The sequence below is a fragment of the Lygodium microphyllum genome, chromosome 1 (genome assembly GCF_053477565.2).
Source record: "Lygodium microphyllum isolate KBCC chromosome 1, Lygodium_microphyllum_v1.1.10, whole genome shotgun sequence".
NCBI classification, from domain to species: Eukaryota; Viridiplantae; Streptophyta; class Polypodiopsida; order Schizaeales; family Lygodiaceae; genus Lygodium; species Lygodium microphyllum.
Window position 1 is genome coordinate 167113572 of NC_141135.1, and position 19856 is coordinate 167133427.

The following is a 19856-nucleotide window of genomic DNA, read 5'->3' on the forward strand; positions in this document are numbered from 1 at the left end:
GTTTTTAGTCTTTCTCTCTCCTGCAGGTTGTCCTGCTTGCGTTTTTAGTCTTTCTCTTCCTACTGCCTACGTTTTTAGTCTTTCTCTATGTTGTAGACTGTTTTTCCTGCGTTTTTAGTCTTTCTCTCTCCTGCAAGCTGTCTTGCCTTCGTTTTTAGTATTTCTCTCTCCTCACCTGCGTTTTTCTACTGGTTGCAACCTGTTACTGCTGGTCGCATCCTCCTCCCATTGGCAACTCACTTCCAGCCCTTCCACTACCCTCCCACCCCTTGAGGTGGACATTGCGGTTCGTGCTTCACACTACCCTCACACCCCTTGAGGTAGACATTGTGGTTCGTGGTTCATGGTGGCTGACCTCTTCCTTCTTCAGCAAGGCACACTTGTATCCATGGCTTCTTTATCAACAGATGTCCAAACTATTGGGTGCTCCTATTGTGGCATCATCAGACACACCACCGATGCTTGCCGACTTCGACCTTTGCTCCCTACTCCCCGGAGTATATGTGTCTTTCACCAGGCACTCCTTGTGCCACCTCTCCTTTCTGGGCCATAGAGATCGTTCTACATCAGCTATTAGAGTACTATGCTCAAGGCAATAAGACGCATCCAATGCGCACTAAGTCCTTTTGAGCACATGGAGGATCGATTGGCTCTACGATCTCCTGGATGTTGAGATGATAAGCTCAACACGTGCAGACATTAATGACGGACCGCCTGGTTAGATGGGTCCACACGTCTACACTTAGCACGTCGGTGGTCATTATGACTCTCACATGGCCACTGACTCATTACTTATTATATTCAGGTTGTTACACCTATTTAGCTGGCATAGTTATAGCGCCAGTCGACTAGCGTAGTCGGTTATGCATTGTTTGACTTCGTAGGCCACTTTCTCAGCAAGAAAACGTTTTGGCCTCCATCTCTTTTCTTGCCTCTTGAGTGAGCTTCTCCTTGTGCATTCTGTGTGTGTTTGGCGCAGTATCTTGAGCAAGTCCCCCCATCACACGATTCTTGACATGGTATCAGAGCTGCGCCACTGAGAGAGGCTGATTTCGAAGGCTGAAGTGAAGGAGAAGAAGCAAGGTTCGAGTAAGCAAGCCACGTGTAAGAAGCTCTCCCATCCTTTCACTCTCTCTCTTGGATAGTGTCTATGGAGGCGCGCAAAGAGCGCTGTGTATTCTGCAGATGAACCCTTTAGGGCTTTCCCGTACTTATTTTGGGCATCTGAGGCCGTTTCAGGTCCCGTTTTAGAGCCGTAAGGTTGCGGACAGCAGTTCGAGATACCCTGCAATTTTAGTTGTGTCTGCTGTATACACGTGCATAGGTTACAAATTTCAGATCTGTATGTTCAAAGGTGTTTATCAGCGAATAAACACAAGGTTTATCTGCAAACTGGTTGCAGATTGCATGTATTGTTGAGCAGACAGTGTAAAAGGCTGTCTGGTGTATTGCTATGCACTACAGGTCGAGGGTTGCAGAAGATTTGCTTGCTGTTTGGTATTAGTTTTGTGATAATGGCAGAGAACAGTGGAAACCCCATCATTGAGAAGCTCGACAAGAATAACTACCCTTCATGGAAGTTCTGTGTTACGAACTTCCTTATTGGAAAAGGCCTCTACGAGTTTGTTTCAGGTGAAGAAAAGGAGTCGGAGGTGAGTGATTCTCCAACTGCAGAAGAGACAAAGGCACAAAAGGAATGAAATGCAAAAGACAAAAAGGTCATGCATTGGCTGTCTGCAGTAATTGACAATAATATGCTGGGACATATTAAAAATGTAGAGAATTCATATGCAGCTTGGATCATACTTAAAAGTATGTTTTCCGTAAATACAAAGGCACGAAAGATTCAACTCAAGCAAGGTTATGCAGCTCACCATTATGCTTATATGGTAAAACTAGTTGAGGATGTTGAGCCCACTTGTTTTGAGGATGCTGTTGGTCATACTCATTGGGATGCAGCAATGGATGAGGAGATGGTTGCATTAGAGGCCAATAAGACTTGGGATCTAGTATCATTGCCGAAGGGCAAGAAAGCTATTGGATGTAAGTGGGTTTATAAGATTAAGCACAATGCAGATGGTTCTATTAGTAGGTACAAAGCTAGGCTGGTTGCAAAAGGCTATGCCCAGACATATGACATAGATTATGAAGAAACCTTCAGTCCAGTTGCTAGGATGGCAACTGTCAGATGTGTGATTGCTTTGGCAGCAGCCAAAGGTTGGAGGTTGCAGCAAATGGATGTGAAGAATGCCTTCTTGCATGGTGATTTACAGGAAGAAGTGTATATGGATCAGTCAGCAGGTTATGAAGATTTAGAGCATCCCACGTATGTGTGCAAATTGAAGAAGGCGCTCTATGGACTCAAGCAAGCACCTAGAGTATGGTCTGACAAGATCAGAGAGTATCTTGTCAATATTGGCTTTTATGTTTCTGATGTTAATCACTCACTTTATGTGAGAAAGGGAGATGCAGGTTTGGTCATCATAGTCATCTATGTGGATGACTTGATTATTACAGGTGATAGTGATAGTGGGATTGTTGAAGTCAAGGACTTTTTGAAAAAGAAGTTTGAGATGAAGGATTTAGGTGAGCTAAGGTACTTCCTTGGCATTGAGGTGATCAGATGTGATGATGGTATATGGCTATTTCAAAGACAGTATGGCTTGGATATGTTGTCCAAGTATGGTATGACAGCATGCAAACCACTTTCAGTCCCGTTGGAGCAGAATGTAAAGTTGAGTGCTGATGTTGGGGATGAGATAGAAGACCCTACTATGTTTAGGAGGATAGTGGGGAGTTTGATCTACATGACCGTTACAAGGCCAGACTTGAGCTACGTTGTTGGTCTTGTGAGTCAGTTTATGCAAGTACCTAGAAAGCCACATTTGGATGCAGTCAGACGCATATTGAGATATGTGAAGTCCACATTACATAATGGAATTTTCTATGAAGCAGGTACAGATGTACAAGTGTTTGGATACACAGATGCAAATTGGGCTGGTAGTATGTCTGATAGAAGATCCACCAGCGGATATATGTTTTCTCTTGGTAGTGTAGCAGTTACTTGGAGCAGCAAAAAGCAATCTACAGTTGCTTTGTCGAGTACAGAGGAGGCTGAGTATAGAGGTGCTGCTGTTGCAGCATGTGAGATAGTATGGCTGCAAAAGTTATTGGCTGATTTAGATGTGCAGGTGGAAGGTCCAGTTGTTATTTATTGTGACAACATGAGCAGTATACAGTTGGCTAGGAACCCTGTGTTCCATGCCAGGACAAAACATATTGAGGTATACTATCACTTTGTGAGAGAGAAGGTATTAGCAGGTGAGATTGACTTGGTGTATGTCAGCACACAGGATCGGATAGCTAACATCTTCTCGAAGGCATTGGGTACAGAGAAGCTTCAAAAGTTTCGAAGCTTACTTGGAGTTACATAGATACAGTTGAGCTTGAGGGGGAGTGTTGAGATGACAAGCTCAACACGTGCGGACATTAATGATGGACCGCCTGGTTAGATGGGTCCATACGTCTACACTTAGCACGTCGGTGGTCATTATGACTCTCACATGGCCACTGACTCATTACTTATTATATTCAGGTTGTTACACCTATATAACTGGCATAGTTATAGCGCTAATCGACTAGTGTAGTCGGTTATGCATTCTTTGACTTAGTAGGCCACTTTCCTTTATGTTGCATCTTATCTATACTTTGTGTACATTGTAAAGGGTGTGGAAAAAGAAGAAGAAACCAGCAAGAAAACGTTTTGGCCTCCATCTCTCTTCTTGTCTCTTGAGTGAGCTTCTCCTTGTGCATTCTATGTGTGTTCGGCGCAGCATTTTGAGCAAGTCCCTCCACCACGCGATTCTTGACACTGGAGATCGTCACAACGCCAACGACAGTCTTCTCCCACTTATTTTCACGTACAGTGGCTTCCACGACCTACGGATTTGCAGTTCGCTCTATCGAGAGACAGTGATTGTTTGATACCATTTTCTCGTCAGTCTGCTCCTTCGAGAGACAGTGGTTGCTCGACTCCTTCTTCGGCTACCCAGTCTGCTTCATTGAGAGACAGCGACTATTGCCCACCTCTTACTCATTCTGAGCCCCACCCTTCCCCACCCTCGACTACTCAGGTTCGAGAGGCTACCTCTAGGAGCTCTTCGGCACCCCAGATACCTTCTTCGGCACGACTGGCGGCACTTCCTTCGTCATCAGACATTTCAAAGTCCGTGATTCATGAGTTTTTTGATTTCCCATCTTCTTCAGAGGGAGATTCAGAGGGGGATGTTATTTCTTTGCCCTCAGAGGGGGCATCTACTTCTTCTTCGACTTCAGCGAGGGCCCCTCCACCTCCCACCTCAGAGGGGGAATCTACTTCACATGAAGTTCTTCCACCATCCTCTACTTTCTTGGGGTGGCTGTCTTCAACCAGTCATCTCTTCTATTGATACCCAGGATCTTCAAGTACCACCTAGATCGGGACCTCAGAGGTTTAGCCACGACTTGGTGATGAGACCTTCGTATTTCTTCAAGCATGGATGCACGAAGCTAGTGGCTTCTCTCCCGAGGTTGTGTTTCGGGTTCTCTAGTTCACTTTGTCTACTGGTCTTTACTGCAGGTTCCCTTTCCAGTGGAAATCTTGGATCTTAGGGATCCTCTACATCTTCTTCCTCCTCTTCTCTTCTTGCCTTGGTCACTTGGTTAGCATGGAGCCACCTCCCGAGATCGAGTACGAGCATATCCTTATGGTTCTCGGCACCACACAAAGTCCGACATTCCTCCTATGCATTGCATGTTTTCATCATCTTTGTACTAGGGCACTTGGGCAAGTGAACAATTTTCCCACGACGGACCCTGTTCAAGTGGCACCTGTTGCATGCGCATTCTTTAGCATGTAGCATTGCATCTCCACCTCACTCTTCTCTTGTTCCCTTTTGGGTGTTGAGAAAACCTTCACCCACAGTTTGCATTTTTTGCGTTTCTGCGTTTTGCATTTAGGGTTTACGTTTAGGGTTTGCAGCCCCAAAAAGGGGCACCATCCTAGACTGACTGTGCCTATTTATAGGCCACTCTCTCATTCATTCCTCACGGCTGATTCATTCAGTCCGTCACCTCTTCTCTCTAGCCTCTCCACTACCCTCACACCCCTTCAGGAGGACATTGTGGTTCGTGGTTCGTGACTGTCTTCATCATTTTCCTTGTGCTACAACACCCTTGTTCCCTTGTATCACATTCACTCCATGATTCAGAACTTCATCATTCCATTCATTAGAGTTTCTTCTCTCTTCTCTTCTCTTCTCCATGTTTGCCGAGTTCACTCCGTGTTCCTCCTTGCAAACCCTACTGTCTCGCTGGTACGTCATCTTTTGACAGCGGCAATTGTTGAAAATGTAGGCAATAGGAGAGAGAAAATGACTCAAGCTTATTATCAGCTACTGGCATCAGTTGGAGGCTGGGCGACAGTTGAGGAGGTGTGTGCTGATGCAGGGTGGCTTGGAGTTGCTGAAAATGTGGGCAGTAGGAGAGAGAAAATGACATCAACAGCTGGCAATGGCAGCCAGGCTGCAAATGCAAATGTCTGAGGGCTCCGGGCAGCAGGGCGTTAGCTGGGAATAGAGTGCCAAGTGCTGAAGAGAGTGTTTTGTAGTCGGCAAGAGCTGTATAGCTGATGGAAGAGGGCTGAAGGCTGAAAATAGGGTTCCAACAGTTGGAGAGGGCATAGAAGATTTATGCAACTCGCAGTAAAGGGATGAATTGAGTGGCTAGGTAGCCTCCTATTTATAGATGTGGATCCTTCCAAAAATGGGGTTTTGTTTTTATAGTTAAGCAAATGCAGGTTCACCATCTTTACAATAAGTTTGGGACTGATGATATTCTCATTCTATTTAATATGTGTCTTCATGTTTTTGGGATTTGGTCTACATAAAATTTTTGCTGCAGTTTATATGGTTCAAATCAAGAACTGTGTATTGAAATTTATGCTATGTTTGTACAGGAGATGGGGCAATTGGAGATTAAGCATGGACTGTTGCAACTTGCAGAGTCTTTGAGTTTTTTGCACAATAATGCACGGCTTATTCATCGTGCTATAAGTCCCGAGGTAAATCTATCTAGACTTAGATGCTGTCTTGGCTGTCAAATATATAAAGTCTCCAATGTGTCACCTTGGTTGCTAAGTTGATGGAGTTGTTTTGATAAAATAAGGGTAGGCTAATTAGATGAGTTTGTATGCCTCTGTAGTTCTCCAATTGGGAAGATGGGTTCTTTGACCCTTCATGAATGTACCCTATTTCTGATCTGTGGGCTTTAGGCTGGCTATTAGTTGTGAAATTGAAGATGCATGTGTGAAGACTTGAGTCCATATATAGAGAATGCATAATATAGCATCGAAATGGTTGGGAAATCAATTGTTGAATAAGTTTAAAATGCCACTTTTTTTTTTGTCCTAGCATGAAACATTGGGTTCCCTGTTAACTTCATGCTGCTCCACCGCAAAATATGACAATTGATCCACCCATCTGCTCACCCAAATTACTCAACAGATTTTACAACCAAGCCACCTCACATGTGGCCATGGTGGCAACTTTGTACTTAATAAACTGATTGTGGTTTGAAATCATGTTGATGATTAGATTTACATCATATTGTAGTTGCGGGGATTCAGATTGTGCTTGATTGTCATGGTTGAGATCTCTTGTATGATCAATTTAGAGCTCAATTAAATACTGGATATCAAACTAACCTTTTGATTCCAACACAGATTGTAAGTGATTGTTCATATTGTGGATAATGTTGGAGTTGAAGGGGATAAGTAGGCACCTCAAAATCTAGACCTCTGCTCATTGTCTTATTTTTTATGTTCATTGTCTTAGTTTTGACAAAAGAGTCTTACTTAAATCTTATCTGGTTTTTACAGTGGTCCTCTGTTCATTATCTTATTTTTGACAAAAGAGTCTTTTGTTCATTGTCTTATGTTTGACGAAAGATTTTTACGTTCATTGTCATCATACTCGTTAAATTGTTTCATTTGAATTGTAATAACTAAAGTTTGCAAAATTGTATGCTTTTGTTTTCAGACGATTTTTATAACCTTGTCTGGTGCCTGGAAACTTGCTGGATTCAGTTTCTCTGCAAGTTTGGATCAAACTGCTACCGATGTGCCTGGTGGACCAGCATTTCATTATCCAGTAAGAGCTGCTGCTCTTTGCACCTGCTAAAAGCTTTATTTTTGCTTTTGATTAGCAACTTAGTATCAAGTTTTTCTTGCCGGGTATAATGTTGGTGATACTTTTTGTTTCATAAATTATGGGTCTCATGGTCTTTTTAATTATTACTGAATGGGTTATAATTTGTCAGGAATACGACACAGATGACGTACTTCTGCCACTGCAACCCCCTCTGAATTATACAGCTCCTGAGTTGACTAGGAGCGGAACATCTTTTGCTCAGACTTCCTCAGATATATACAGCCTTGGATGTGTTGCATATCATTTGCTTTCTGGCCATCCTATCATTGACGCTAAAAATAACTTGAGAACTGTAAGTGATGGGTGTGTGCAGTGTTGGGTTTTGTTTTTTGGCCGGGGGGGGGGGGGGGGTAAGGTTCTTGGGGGTGGAGGGGAGGATGCTTTGCTTTTGCACATGTACCTGTATAGTTACTGTAAGCTACTTTATTGGCATTTGTGGTTTTGCTGTGAATTATGGTAAAAGGAATTTGAGGCTTGGGTTTCGGTGATCTGTCATAAATATTGATAAACAGTTATGGAGTAATACTGGTGGATGGGATATCTACTGAGGCCAAGTAGGCTCGTTGAGACCAAATGAAGTGATTATCGTAAAGAAAGAAACAATAGTGAGAGTCTACAAGGCTATTTTCTAGTACCAAGTTTTCCACGTCGGCTGAGAGGTTGGTATGAAGGTCCTCTTATTGAACACATGTTGGGGTGGAGATTGAGATCGAAATGCAATCTTTCTTGGATCTGGGTATGGCGTGCCCAACCTTTGGATGCTGATGTTGTGACTCCACAGGAGTGCATGAGTGCATGAGTGCAGTCAAGAGTTACTTCTTGTGTTTCCAATGGTAACTTGATGAGGTTGTCTGCAATATCATGCCTTTGTGTGGGAGAACTTGATGATCATCCTTTGGTCCCATGCAAGCTGGCATGGGTGATTTGTGTTTGTAAAATGTCAGAAGATCTATGAGACCAAAAAATTAGCTATATCGATACAATATTTTACATATGGTGTTGAGAGAGAGAGAGAGAGAGAGAGAGAGAGCCCTCCCAGTCCTCGTTGACTGGGGCAGACAGTCTGCAGCAGGCAGGTGGTGCCACTCAGGCAGACCTTGTGCAGCCCTGGAGCGCTCAGGTGAATCAGGAGAGCAGACCTGTGCTATGCAGGCAGGGCTGCGGTCTATGCAGTGCTCTGCAGCAGGGTAGAGTCCTTGTGTGTGCATAGAAACAGGCTTGCACGCAGAGGTCTGAATCAGGGCAGCAACTCTGTGCAGACAGAGATCTGCAGGACACAGAGAGAGAGAGAGAGATGAAATGATATACTAACATCTGTGAAAAGGCCAAACTGACCTATGAAACCATGAGTTACAATCATCTGTATGATGATGGTACAACTGTCTGAAAAGAATAGTAAATGAAAATGTAATAAATACAAGAAGACTAAGAGTTATAAGTAAGGAGAAATCTAGCTGACAAATAAAGAGCTCTAGCTGTACTATCTCATGGTGATGTAGAGGGCTTGGCTCTAGCCCGGGCAATAATCTCCCATATTTGCCTATGGAAGTGTTGTCGATGCTCGTGTTGAGGTCCGGGACGTCTAGATTGGCTAAGCCAGATGGCTCGATTAATTCAATACCCCCTGTGTATGTTTAGATGATTGAGGTTGTGGTTGTGGTTGTGCCCTCTTATGAAGAAATTTGTAAGCTGTCTCTAAGTGGGGCCTTGATGTCCTAGTGCTGCTGTACTCCTGAGACGCGAGTCTTGAAGCCATTGTATCTTTAGGAGGAAGAGTCCAAGCCATCGCTGGTTAGCCAAATCCATGACTCTAGATAGTGGTCCAAACCTATCTCTGAATAAATAGTGGAAACAACCTCGGATCTCTTAGTATGGTAGTTATCGGAAGATATAGTGCTCCTTTGTCTCCGGCCCTAGGTGACATATTTGGCATATGTGCTCTTTTGGTGGTATGAATTTGTATCTGCTAGTCTCAGTCTCTAACTATTGTGAAGAGGTACGCAACTGACCAATAGCACATCTAATCCTATACGAGAGGTGGGTGTCCATGTATCTTGGGCAGACAATAAATCCATCATTTGTAGTATGGAGAAGATGCTCTCTGTAGAAAGCCATCTTTGTCCCCAACTCTCGCACTAGTGCCAGCCATGTTCTCTTGACGTATAGCTGGGTGAGATCCATCTTGATAATCGTGCCAATCTTTGAGTGGCTCAAGGTAAGTGATGGTGTATCAAGGGAGTATTGGAAGGGGGGGTAGCTTGTTCATGCTAAAGCGCTGACATTTTTGCATACCAACACGAACTGTCATTCTTCCTCGCAAGTTCTCAAGTGGCCTTAAGTGTGAGCCGTACATATTTATGTTTGGGTAGATCCCATAGACTATGTACATACGTGATTGAGTAGATAAGGGCCTTTAAGCTTTGATAATTTGATGTGGTATTGAGGTCTTACATTTGATCATCCTAGAAATCATGGATACAAGTGGCCTCTCTATTGACCTCCATCCATCATACGTGCAATCGGATTGGCTGTGGTGATCAAGACTGGGGCCCCATACCTGTACTCCATAAAGCAATATGAACGTGACTAGTGTATCAAAGAGCCATATCTTGGTGAAGGTTCCTTGAAACTGCACTTGCGAACACATTCTCTCCAAGCCACCTAGTGTTGCATATCCTCGGGTCATCTAGTATTTGTTGCATTCCTCACAAAGAAAGTGGGACTTGTAACACCCCCAAATATGTATATGAATCCACATGCTCCAACTTGTGTCCATATGTGAGTTGAGGTGCTGATATCTTGATCCACTATGGTGTAGTGTTAAAAAACCATCACCTTGGTTTTACCAAGGTTCACTAAGAGTCCACTATTCAATGCATAAGAGTGTAGTGCATCCAAATGTCTCTGGAGTTCGTGTGAGGAATCATCTATCAATACAATATCATTTGCATATAAGAGGAGAGGTATCCAAGTGGCAGCTAGTGGAGTTCCTCTAGGATATGTAGTTAGCAATCCCATCGATGTATAGGTTAAATAGTGTTGGAGAGAGGGGGCATCCTTACTTCACCCCAATGGTGGAGTGAATAGGAATTGAAAGTCCCTTCAGTGTTTGTACTCTGCCAACGACCCTCTTATATATTGCCAGAATTCCCCAAGTGAGCTCCTTAGGCACTCCCATAGCATATAGTATGTGTGTCAATTTGTCTCTCAACATTGTGTCGAAGGCTTTGCGGAGATCCATAAAGCAGCAAAAGATCTATTGGCCATGTGCCTTGCCCTCCTCAATAATCACTTTGAGCATGAGGATGTGATCAAATGTATAGAATCCTTTCCTAAAGCCAGCCTGTTCTTATGCTTTGAGCCCCCACCTCTCCATGCATCTACTCAAATCTGGCTCAAGAATGGAGGCATATAGCTTAGCCAATGTGTGTCCAACTGTAATAGTTCAATAGTTACTGGGTAGAGTGGGATCTTGAATTGAGGATAAGTACAATGGTATTTGTGTTCCAACTCTTTGGGAGGCCTTCACATATGGCTCTGTAAAACATGTAAGCTAGGAACTTTGCCACCAAATCTCTAGCATGAATCAAATGCTCGGCTACTAATCCATCATGATCCTGTGCCTTACCTTTGTTGAGTCAGTCAATAGCCCCATGGACCCTGCCCTCTGTAAAGAAGGTGGTGGCCACTGGGCAAGGCTCTGGTGGATGGAGAGAGGAGGCTGACCTACTACTATATAGAGATTAGTTGCATATTTTTCCCATGTACTGGGGGATGTGATGGGTGTGGTTGAACAATGCTCTCTAAAATGCCACTAGGTCTCTCTAGAATCCTAACTCAAGAATAGCTGGTGTAAGTCTCTCTCCGAATGGGCTAGGAATACTCTCTTCTTCTGTCATATGAGGTGCTTGATGGCTATTGTGCTCGCCTCTCTCTATAGGCGAGCTTTGCTCTCGGCGCCACTCATCATCATATCAGCTATTTCAAGGTAGTGGGTCCCAATGCTACCTCTAGGTAGTGGATCCCAATGCTACCTCTCTTTGTAGGTGAGCTCAGGTCTCGCGGCACTCATCATCATACTAGCTATGTCGAGGTATCACCTCGGAGGAGGTTCTTTGTGTAGGCTTGGAGTGTGGAAAGGCTGCCCCTCTACTAGGTGTAGAGCCTCACTAAACTGCTGGGTGAGCTCTCGTAGTGGAATGTCGGCATTTGCATCCTCTAATTGTTTGATAAGGTCCGCCTCATAGATATCCTCTCTCTCTCTCTAGAGAAGTATCCCGGGTGTTGGTGGGTAGTATGTTGGGTTGCACATTAGTAAGCAGGAGATCCACAGTGAAAGATAAGTATGATCTATTGCTACTCCAAGGAGACGTGGTGAGACTGAGAGATCCTGAATATAGGGTATAAGCGTTGGCGGAGCAAATACATAATCTACGGCACTAGTGCCATGCCGATCCGCATAACATGCGAAGGAGCCTAATAAGGGATAAAGTGAGAAATTATGCTCTCCAAAAGACTTGCTGTCTAGTGTATGCAATTATTGGCATGTAATCACATGGTACACAGCTTTGCAGTCCAGTGAGAGACCATCTGAGGTTGGCCTAGCCAAGGTTGTTGAATGTAGACGAGGAGCTGATTACTATGTAAGAGTTGAGTATGCCTTCATTGATTAGGTAGTGGAGGTGTTGGACATGGCTCTGAGGCTAACGAGGGAGATGAAATAGTCCCTGGTACTGAGAGGATGGCTCTGGGTCCTAAGGTTTAGCCACTAGTTAAACACAATGAACACCCTTTTGATGGATTTTGGACCTTGGCAGTTTGAGCATCAGGTGCGATCTTATGGGCATGTTACTTCTACTCCTGATGAATCTTAGGATCTAGATTGGTAGCACTTGTTGGAGTTCACCAACACATTATTGAGTGAGTATGTTCAATATAATAAAGAAACATTTTCTGATTAGGATAAAGATGATGTCTTGGATGCTACTATGGATACAAAGGCTATCTTGCATTCTTTTTCATTGTTCCATGAAAGAGGAGTTATCCTTCTTCATTACATTCCTTGTTGCAAGGGGATTATGTGGATGGAATTTTTGTGGGACCAATGGGTCTTTATGAGTTGCTGCTAAAATCATCAAGGCCTTGTAATGATCTCTTGGCACGGTTGCCATTGTTTTCTTGATCGTTGTTTGGTTATGTTGTGCTATGGAGACTTATAGCAAACTTCCAACATTTGCTTTAGCAGGAATGCCCAGTATGGGTGGAAGTGGATGGCTGTCCCGCTGTGTATTGGCCTTTGTTGAAAGATGGTATGGCGGTTATTGGCACTATCTTGGTTGCCCCCAGTTTGAGGGCCACAAATTGCAATCATGTATGCATGTTGTGGGATACTTCTCGTAAAAGGCCTAATTGGTTGCATTTGAATCATTTTGGAATGTATCCTTTGTATTTTTACTTGGAATGGGGCCATTACTTCTCATGGCGCTGATGTTTGTTCTAAAAGGGGAAAAAAGACGGAAGTTGACATGGCAACTACTACACCTACCACTTCGCAGGATCCTTACACACCTTTATATGGTGGAAGGAAAGGTTGTCTTCTACATGTGTTGCTAACGAAATGGTTTCTTTTGCTCCTTAGGGGCTACACTAGGAAGGTATCGGCTGATCACTCAAGGGATTTACCTGCTAGACTTGCTTTCGATACAAGAGGCAAGGTAATTATCCCTTGGGATCATCGTTATCCACGATCTGCCCCAAAGATGGGGTATACTTTCTCCACCTCTAAATCTAACTGCTAGGGTTTGAATTCATTTGCAATGTTGGCTGATATTCTTGATGAGGAAGTCCTTGACATTTTAGTAGAAAAAGTAAAATCAAGGAAAAATCAGTCTCAAATCTCATTTTCTCTCTCGGTGCATATGAAGATTGTGTTAAGCTAAAAATGCATTAGCCTGACTTAAACAGCCCCAAAACATGCTTAATTAATGAAGAAAACCTTTTATAAAAAAATGCAATCCTAGAGAGTTATTACCTTTGCTGCGATTTGGGATCCGTTCAGAGTACGACACACTCTACAGCTCATAACCTCTGCCTTGTTCTTAGAGATATAAGAGTTTGAGGTTCAGTATTCACTGCATAGTGTGTTTGCTGCATGAGCATTGCATATTCATTATTCATTCACTTTATTGTTCATGGTGTTCACTGTCTCTGAGTTACCCTAACCCTAATCCTAATTGATTTGAGTTTATCAGTCTGTGCTTTGTGGTATGATTGGTTTCATGCTTTTCGCGTTTAGAGTATTTTTTCACAAATTGCCACTTGGAATGTGCGTGGAATTTGCACTCGTAGCAAACAACATGAGATGTGGTGTATTTTGGATGAGAATCGATGGGATGTACCATGTGCTCTTGAGCATAAGAGTCATGGTGACACAGTAAAAATTGTGGATTGTAGTAGGTTTTACTTGTTTTATACTTGGGGTTCTGCAATGCTTGGGGGGTTCATGAGAAATTCTAGCCAATGCGCGTTAAGAATGACGTGCATGGTCGCTTTTTGATGATTGAAATTTTATTTGAAGGGGAGGTTTTATGGCCGATTGGGCTCGATGCACCATATGATGCTTTGTCTTGATGGGTTTGTGGGATAGACTAAAAGCATGCTTGTTGCTTGGTAGACCAGACTTGTTGATGGGGGATTTCAATATGTGTGTTGGTCCCTTGCAGTCTACTTTTGAGCACTCAGTGATGGATACACCTAAGAGTTGTGTATGGAATGACTTTGCTTTGGCAGTTCTTAAGCAAGATCTTGGCCTTGGCTTTGTCCATTAGCCTTAGGGCTTACTTTTCATTCGGCATAGCATACGAATGATCTCAATTGAATCGTATATATGTCATGCAGGATGATGATTTCTTGCCAAAAATCCTAGAGATAAGAGCGTTGCAATAATATGCCTTGTTAGATCACTTTCCCATGCAGTTTGAGATACTTATACAACCCATTGCTCCTTTTGCTCATATTCTAGGTAGTTAGGCTTCAATTTAACCTACTTGAAACATAAGGTTTTTGATGGTTATATGGAACAATTGCTTTATAGATTCTTGCTTGACTTTGTGTCTAAGGGTAGTCAATCTTTTGAGTAATGAATTTGTAATGTGCAGAGGATTATCGATAGTAGGGTATTCATTGTGCTTCTCTTTGGAGGTAGTGTCGGCAAGTTGTAGAGGAATTACTAGCTTGGGTTTATTCCTTGTTGCTTGATTCTCTAGGCGATACTTTTTTGCTTTCATTGGTAGTGAGGTTGCTTGATCTTATTAATCGATTTCAGCTGAAATCTTATTGCAAACCTTGACTGAGAATTTGCAAGATAATTCTTGTCAGCCTCATAAATTCTTTAGAAGCCTAATGCATCTCTTGCCCGAGAAAACATGGTGAGACTTCAACAAGCAAAGGTCAAATGGTTACAAATTCACATACCATTGTGTATATGTGAAAAAGCTATTTTTTGGAACTTCTTGGTTTTAGATATACACCTTTTGAGAAAATTTTCCATGCTTGTTTGATTCTTTATGTCTTGGTTAGGGATCGAATTTTGCTAGACATTTTAGGCTGCCTTGGATGTTGTTATCCACGAGACGGAGGTCAGGGATGTCTTGTTTGGTCATACCTTGGGGTATAAATCTTTCTTAAGGTTTAGTGTAACAAATCTTTTATATATCAATTGTTACTAGGACATATTGGCTCAATGATTCCAAATTAATTTGATGCTTATGTACTTTGAAAGGTAATTTATATTATTTAGGTGTTTCAAAATATGACTAAATGTTCATATTTCTATGTAAGAGTGGCAAGTGGCTAGAACGCCCTATAATTATACTTGGATCATCATTGACAAGATACTCAAGAGAAATTAAGAGTTTAGTCGGGTTGTGAGATTGACTAGAAAGTTCAAATGACTAGGACTTTTATACTCAAATAGTCACATTGACTAGAAGCCCATATAATGAGTGACTTTAAAAAGTGAAACAAGATGGTCATGATCAAATAAACAAACCATGAATTGATGAACCTATATAATGAAGCTCTTTAAAAGCTAAATTAAGCGACTTCTAAAATTTAGAAGATTACTATTTTTGGTAGTTGCTCAAATGAAAATTCTATTCATGCCAAAGGCTCCGAAATTTCACAAGGAAGAATTTTGTCTTCAACAGCTATCTCAAATTCTTAACCATTCGAGAGATTTTTAGAATAGAAGTTTTGGAAGCTTCTTTCTGTAGAGAAGTAACATGTGGCATCTGAAAGATGACATGTCATTTTGAAGAGTCAAGTATATGGTTATTATTTTCAGCAAATGTTTGTCATTTGTAGCCTCTACTTTTCACTTTTGAGTACCCAAGCCCACACCTATATATTGGAGATCTCTCTCTCCATTTGGAATAAGCTCTCATACTAAAATTTCAGCAACGTGCTTTGTATTCTCCTATCTATCTCTCATCCAAGAAGCATTTTCTACTTAGTTTGATCTAACCAAGCACCAAAGAAGAAAATCACTTGTTGCCCGAGTTTGTAGAAATTAGGGTTTCAAAATCCTAATTTTCAGAATTGTAGTAAATCAGTCTTTTGTATATGGTTCAGGCAGTTGGTGCCTTTGGTTTTGTTTCTTGGTTTTTGTTTCAATAAATTCTTGTAAAGGGGGAGGGGTTGGTTTCTCTCTCAACGTGGTGTCGACTCCCCTCTCTCTCTCTCTATATATATATATATATGTATATCTTCTAATTTTCCTGGTGATAATTGATGGAGTTGGTTAAGTATAAAGTATTGTCATTCTCGTGTTCTTCCCCTGCGCTTACATTGGTATCATAGCCATAACTTCTTCTTTGCAAGAACTTTTTTAGGTGATAAGATCTTTGGGTTCAACTTTTTCACCATGTCAAGAGGCGAAGAGAAGAATTTTGATGAACAATCAGAAGGCTCCTGACACTCTGTATCTGTGTGCTTCTCTGATTATGAGAAGATACAAAGATACAAGGAGTTGGGAGCCGATCCAAAAATTCAAGCTTTGATGGAGAGAAGAGCTAAAGCATGGGCTGAAGCGAAGATCTTCGAAGATTTTCTTACCGAGAAGGCTCTCAAGATAGATTGTATTATAGCTCTGAGCCTACCTCAGCATGAAAGGTATCAATGCTATTGATGCAACTAAGTCTATGAAAGGTAACATATCATCTATGATTCGAGGATCCACCCAAGTAGTAACTTCAAAGTCTCATAATACATAAGCTACCTCCTTGTCTCAAGAATCTCTTCATGGAGAAGGGTAAGGAGAAAGTCAAAGAACCGGTTATTTCTGGTAGCTGAATCTCCAAAGATGCTTTTAGCAAAGGAAAACAATGCTAAAAGAGATTTCAAGTATGGAGAGAAGAGCGTCAAGTTTGGTAAGAGAGATTCTCAGAAAGTTGTCTTTTACTAGACAATTTGATATTGCTTTACATTAGTGGCTCAAAGTTGTTTTAGAGGGAAAGAAACCCAAGTCTTGGAAAGAGTTTAAGGAGATGTTCAACAATAAGTTTTTGCTTTCATCCTTTAAAGCGGATGTGCAACAAGAATGGATGAGCTAAAGGAAAGCCATGGAGACAATATTGAAATATATATCAACAGGTTTGTAGCTGTTTCTCTTAAATTTACATCTCTTAATGAAGTTCCTTCCAATATGGAAATGAGAAACTTTATCCATGGATTACATCTGATGGTATGTCGAGCTATTAAGATGACAAAGCCTGATACTTTGGAAGTAGCCGAAGATGTGGCCTTAGAAGTTAAAGGATTGTATATGCCATGCATGCTTCGTAAAGCCTTAAAAAAAGAACCACAAAGGAAGAAGACCAAGACGTTTGACCAAAAGAAGTCAGATAATGAAAAACCAAAGCATAAGGATGGAGGTACACCACCCTTGCCATCCAAAAAGAAGCTAATATATTAGTAATTAGCGGAATGTACAAGAGAAGGACGATGCTTCTCTTGTGGAGAAAAAAGACACATGGTTGATGAATGTCCTAATAAGGCAAAGAAGGAAAACCAGTCTCAAAAGACATCTTAAGCAAATGTTGCACTAAGGAATCCTTGCAACGGGATAAAACTCCGTCAGAGAAAATGAAGCTTTTTATGGCTTGGATTAAGATTGCTAATGAACTTATTCTTTTTCATTTTGATACAGGGACTACATATCATTATATCCATCCTCAGATTGTTGAAGCTCTATATCTACTAAAGGAGAGGTTTGGAACACTAGAAATGTCAGGTGTTACTTTTCAAGGAATAGAGTTTGAAGTTACTCCCATTCCTGGGAATCACGAATCGAGATAGGAGATAATATAGATCATGAGAGTTTTGTCATAGGATAGATCTTGATCATTGTGATGCTATATTAGGAATATCTTAGCATAGAAAAATAGATTCAACCATTGATTGAAATCAAAATAAGTTTAGGTTCCCTTTTAAGGGTAAAAATGTATCTTTTGATATGGGAGTGGAAGGAACTCTATTCTTATCTTATTCCATGTACAAATTTGTAAAGCAATGAAAAAGGCTATTTTCTCGTATTTGATTTTTGCCAAAGATTCTAAGAAAGAGTCTAGTTAAAGAGTCCATCTCAAATATGAATGAGGATTGAATGAGTTTCTTAAAGGAGTATGAAGATTGTTTTGCATACACTTTACTTGACGAGTTACCACTAGAGAGGCTAAAAGATCATCAGATTGATCTCATTCCTAGAAGCTTACTTTCAAATAGACCACCCTATCATGTGAGTCCAACACAATAAGAGGAGATTATGAAGTAAGTGAATGAGCTCTTGGAGAAGGGTCTAATAAGACTCAATTCCTCACCTTTTTGCTCTCCAGCACTCTCTTAGTGCAAAAGAAAGATGAATCTTGGCGCATGTGTGTGGATTATAGGGTCCTCAACAAAATTACAATTCGGAATAGGTTTCCCATTCCAAGAATTGATGATATCTTGGATAGATTGGATGGATCCAAAGTATTTAGCCGGATTGACTTGAAGAGTGGCTATCATCAAATAAGGATTGCTTCTCAAGAAATTCATAAAACAACATTTATGTCAACTTTTGGTTTGTATGAGTTTCTTGTGTTACCATTTGGTTTCACTAATGCTCTTGTAACCTTTAATAGAATAATAGAAAGAATCTTTAGAGCACATCAGAAGTTTACATCTACTTTCTTTGATGATATTTTGGTTCATTCAAAAGATGAAGAAGAGCATAAGCAGCACTTGAAAATAGTGTTTCAAGAATTCCGCAAACACAAAGTTTATGTAAATGGCAAAAAGAGTGAATTTTTCCTAGAAGAGGTTCACTACTTGGGTCATATTGTATTCAAAGATGGGATTCGGATGGATTCAAGAAAAGTCAAGGCTATTGTAGAATGACCAGAATTGACTAGTGTTTATGAAGTTTGAAGTTTCTTAAGATTATGCTCTTATCACAAGAGATTCATTAAATGGTTTGTAGTGGTTGCTGGACCATTGCATGATTTAACCAAGAAAGTAGTGGCATTGCGATGGACCAAACTAGAGAAGGAAGCTTTTGAGGATCTAACTCTAAAGTTTTATATGAACAAAGGACGTGTTTTAATTATACCTAATTTGTTAAAACCTTTCTTTGTGGAATGTGATGCTTCAAGCGACTGCATTGATGCAATCTTAAATCAAGAAGGGTATGCAATTTCTTATGCAAGCAGAATCTTGCAAAATGCAGAAAAAAATACTACTACCTATGAAAAGGAGTTGATGGCCATGATTCAAGCTTTGAAAGATTGGAGATACTATCTTTTAGGTGGAGAATTTCTCATCAATATGAACCATGAGTGTTTGCGACATTTTCTCAATCAACCAAAGATTTCTAAAAAGCATATTCGATGGGTCAATTATTTAGCTCAATTTAACTTTCAAATATTATATACTCCTGTGAAGCAAAATAAGGTAGCTGATGCCAAGAAGACCTCATATTTATACAGTGTCCATGATTCATCATACAAATTTCACTAGTATGAGGGACATGCATACTTGTGATGATAATTTTAAAATCATCTACGAGAGTTTAGAACTTGGTAAAATGGTGAACTCTCATGTTATCAAAGATGGATTTCTTTTGATAGTGAGTAAGTTATGTGTTACTAAAGATTTAAGGCCTAAAGTAATGGATGAATGTCATATGGCTCTTTATATAGCTCATCGTGGTATTTTGACTATAACTAAGGTACTTGAAATGTATTTCTTTTGGCCAAGTCTTTGACGAGATATTGAATAATTTATCAAAGAATGACAATCGCCAAAAGCCTGCAGAGCTTTTGCAACCATCACCAATTCTGAGCCAACCTTGGCAAAGCATTGTGATGGATTTTATTTTTAGCTTGCCAAAATCAATAAATGGCAATAATGACATATTGACTATTATTGACATGTTTAGCAAACAGGCTCATTTCATTCCAGTCAAGAAGACTATCAATTCCCAACATATGGATAGAGAATTTATTCACTAAGTTTTGAAGTATCATGGGTTACCACAATCCATCGTGGGTGATAGAGATCCACGAACCACTA

At 41.0% G+C, this 19856-nt stretch overlaps 1 protein-coding gene across 1 annotated transcript in view; it reads left to right on the plus strand.

Moving 5' to 3' along the window:
- LOC148041943 (SCY1-like protein 2 A) overlaps positions 1-19856 on the plus strand; it is a 98199-nt gene that overhangs the window by 18589 nt on the left and 59754 nt on the right. Inside the window, exons 2-4 of the mRNA XM_087684310.1 lie at positions 5996-6100; positions 7077-7187; positions 7357-7539. Of these exons, the coding sequence (XP_087540436.1) occupies positions 5996-6100; positions 7077-7187; positions 7357-7539 (399 nt within the window). The remainder of the gene's footprint in view (positions 1-5995; positions 6101-7076; positions 7188-7356; positions 7540-19856) is intronic.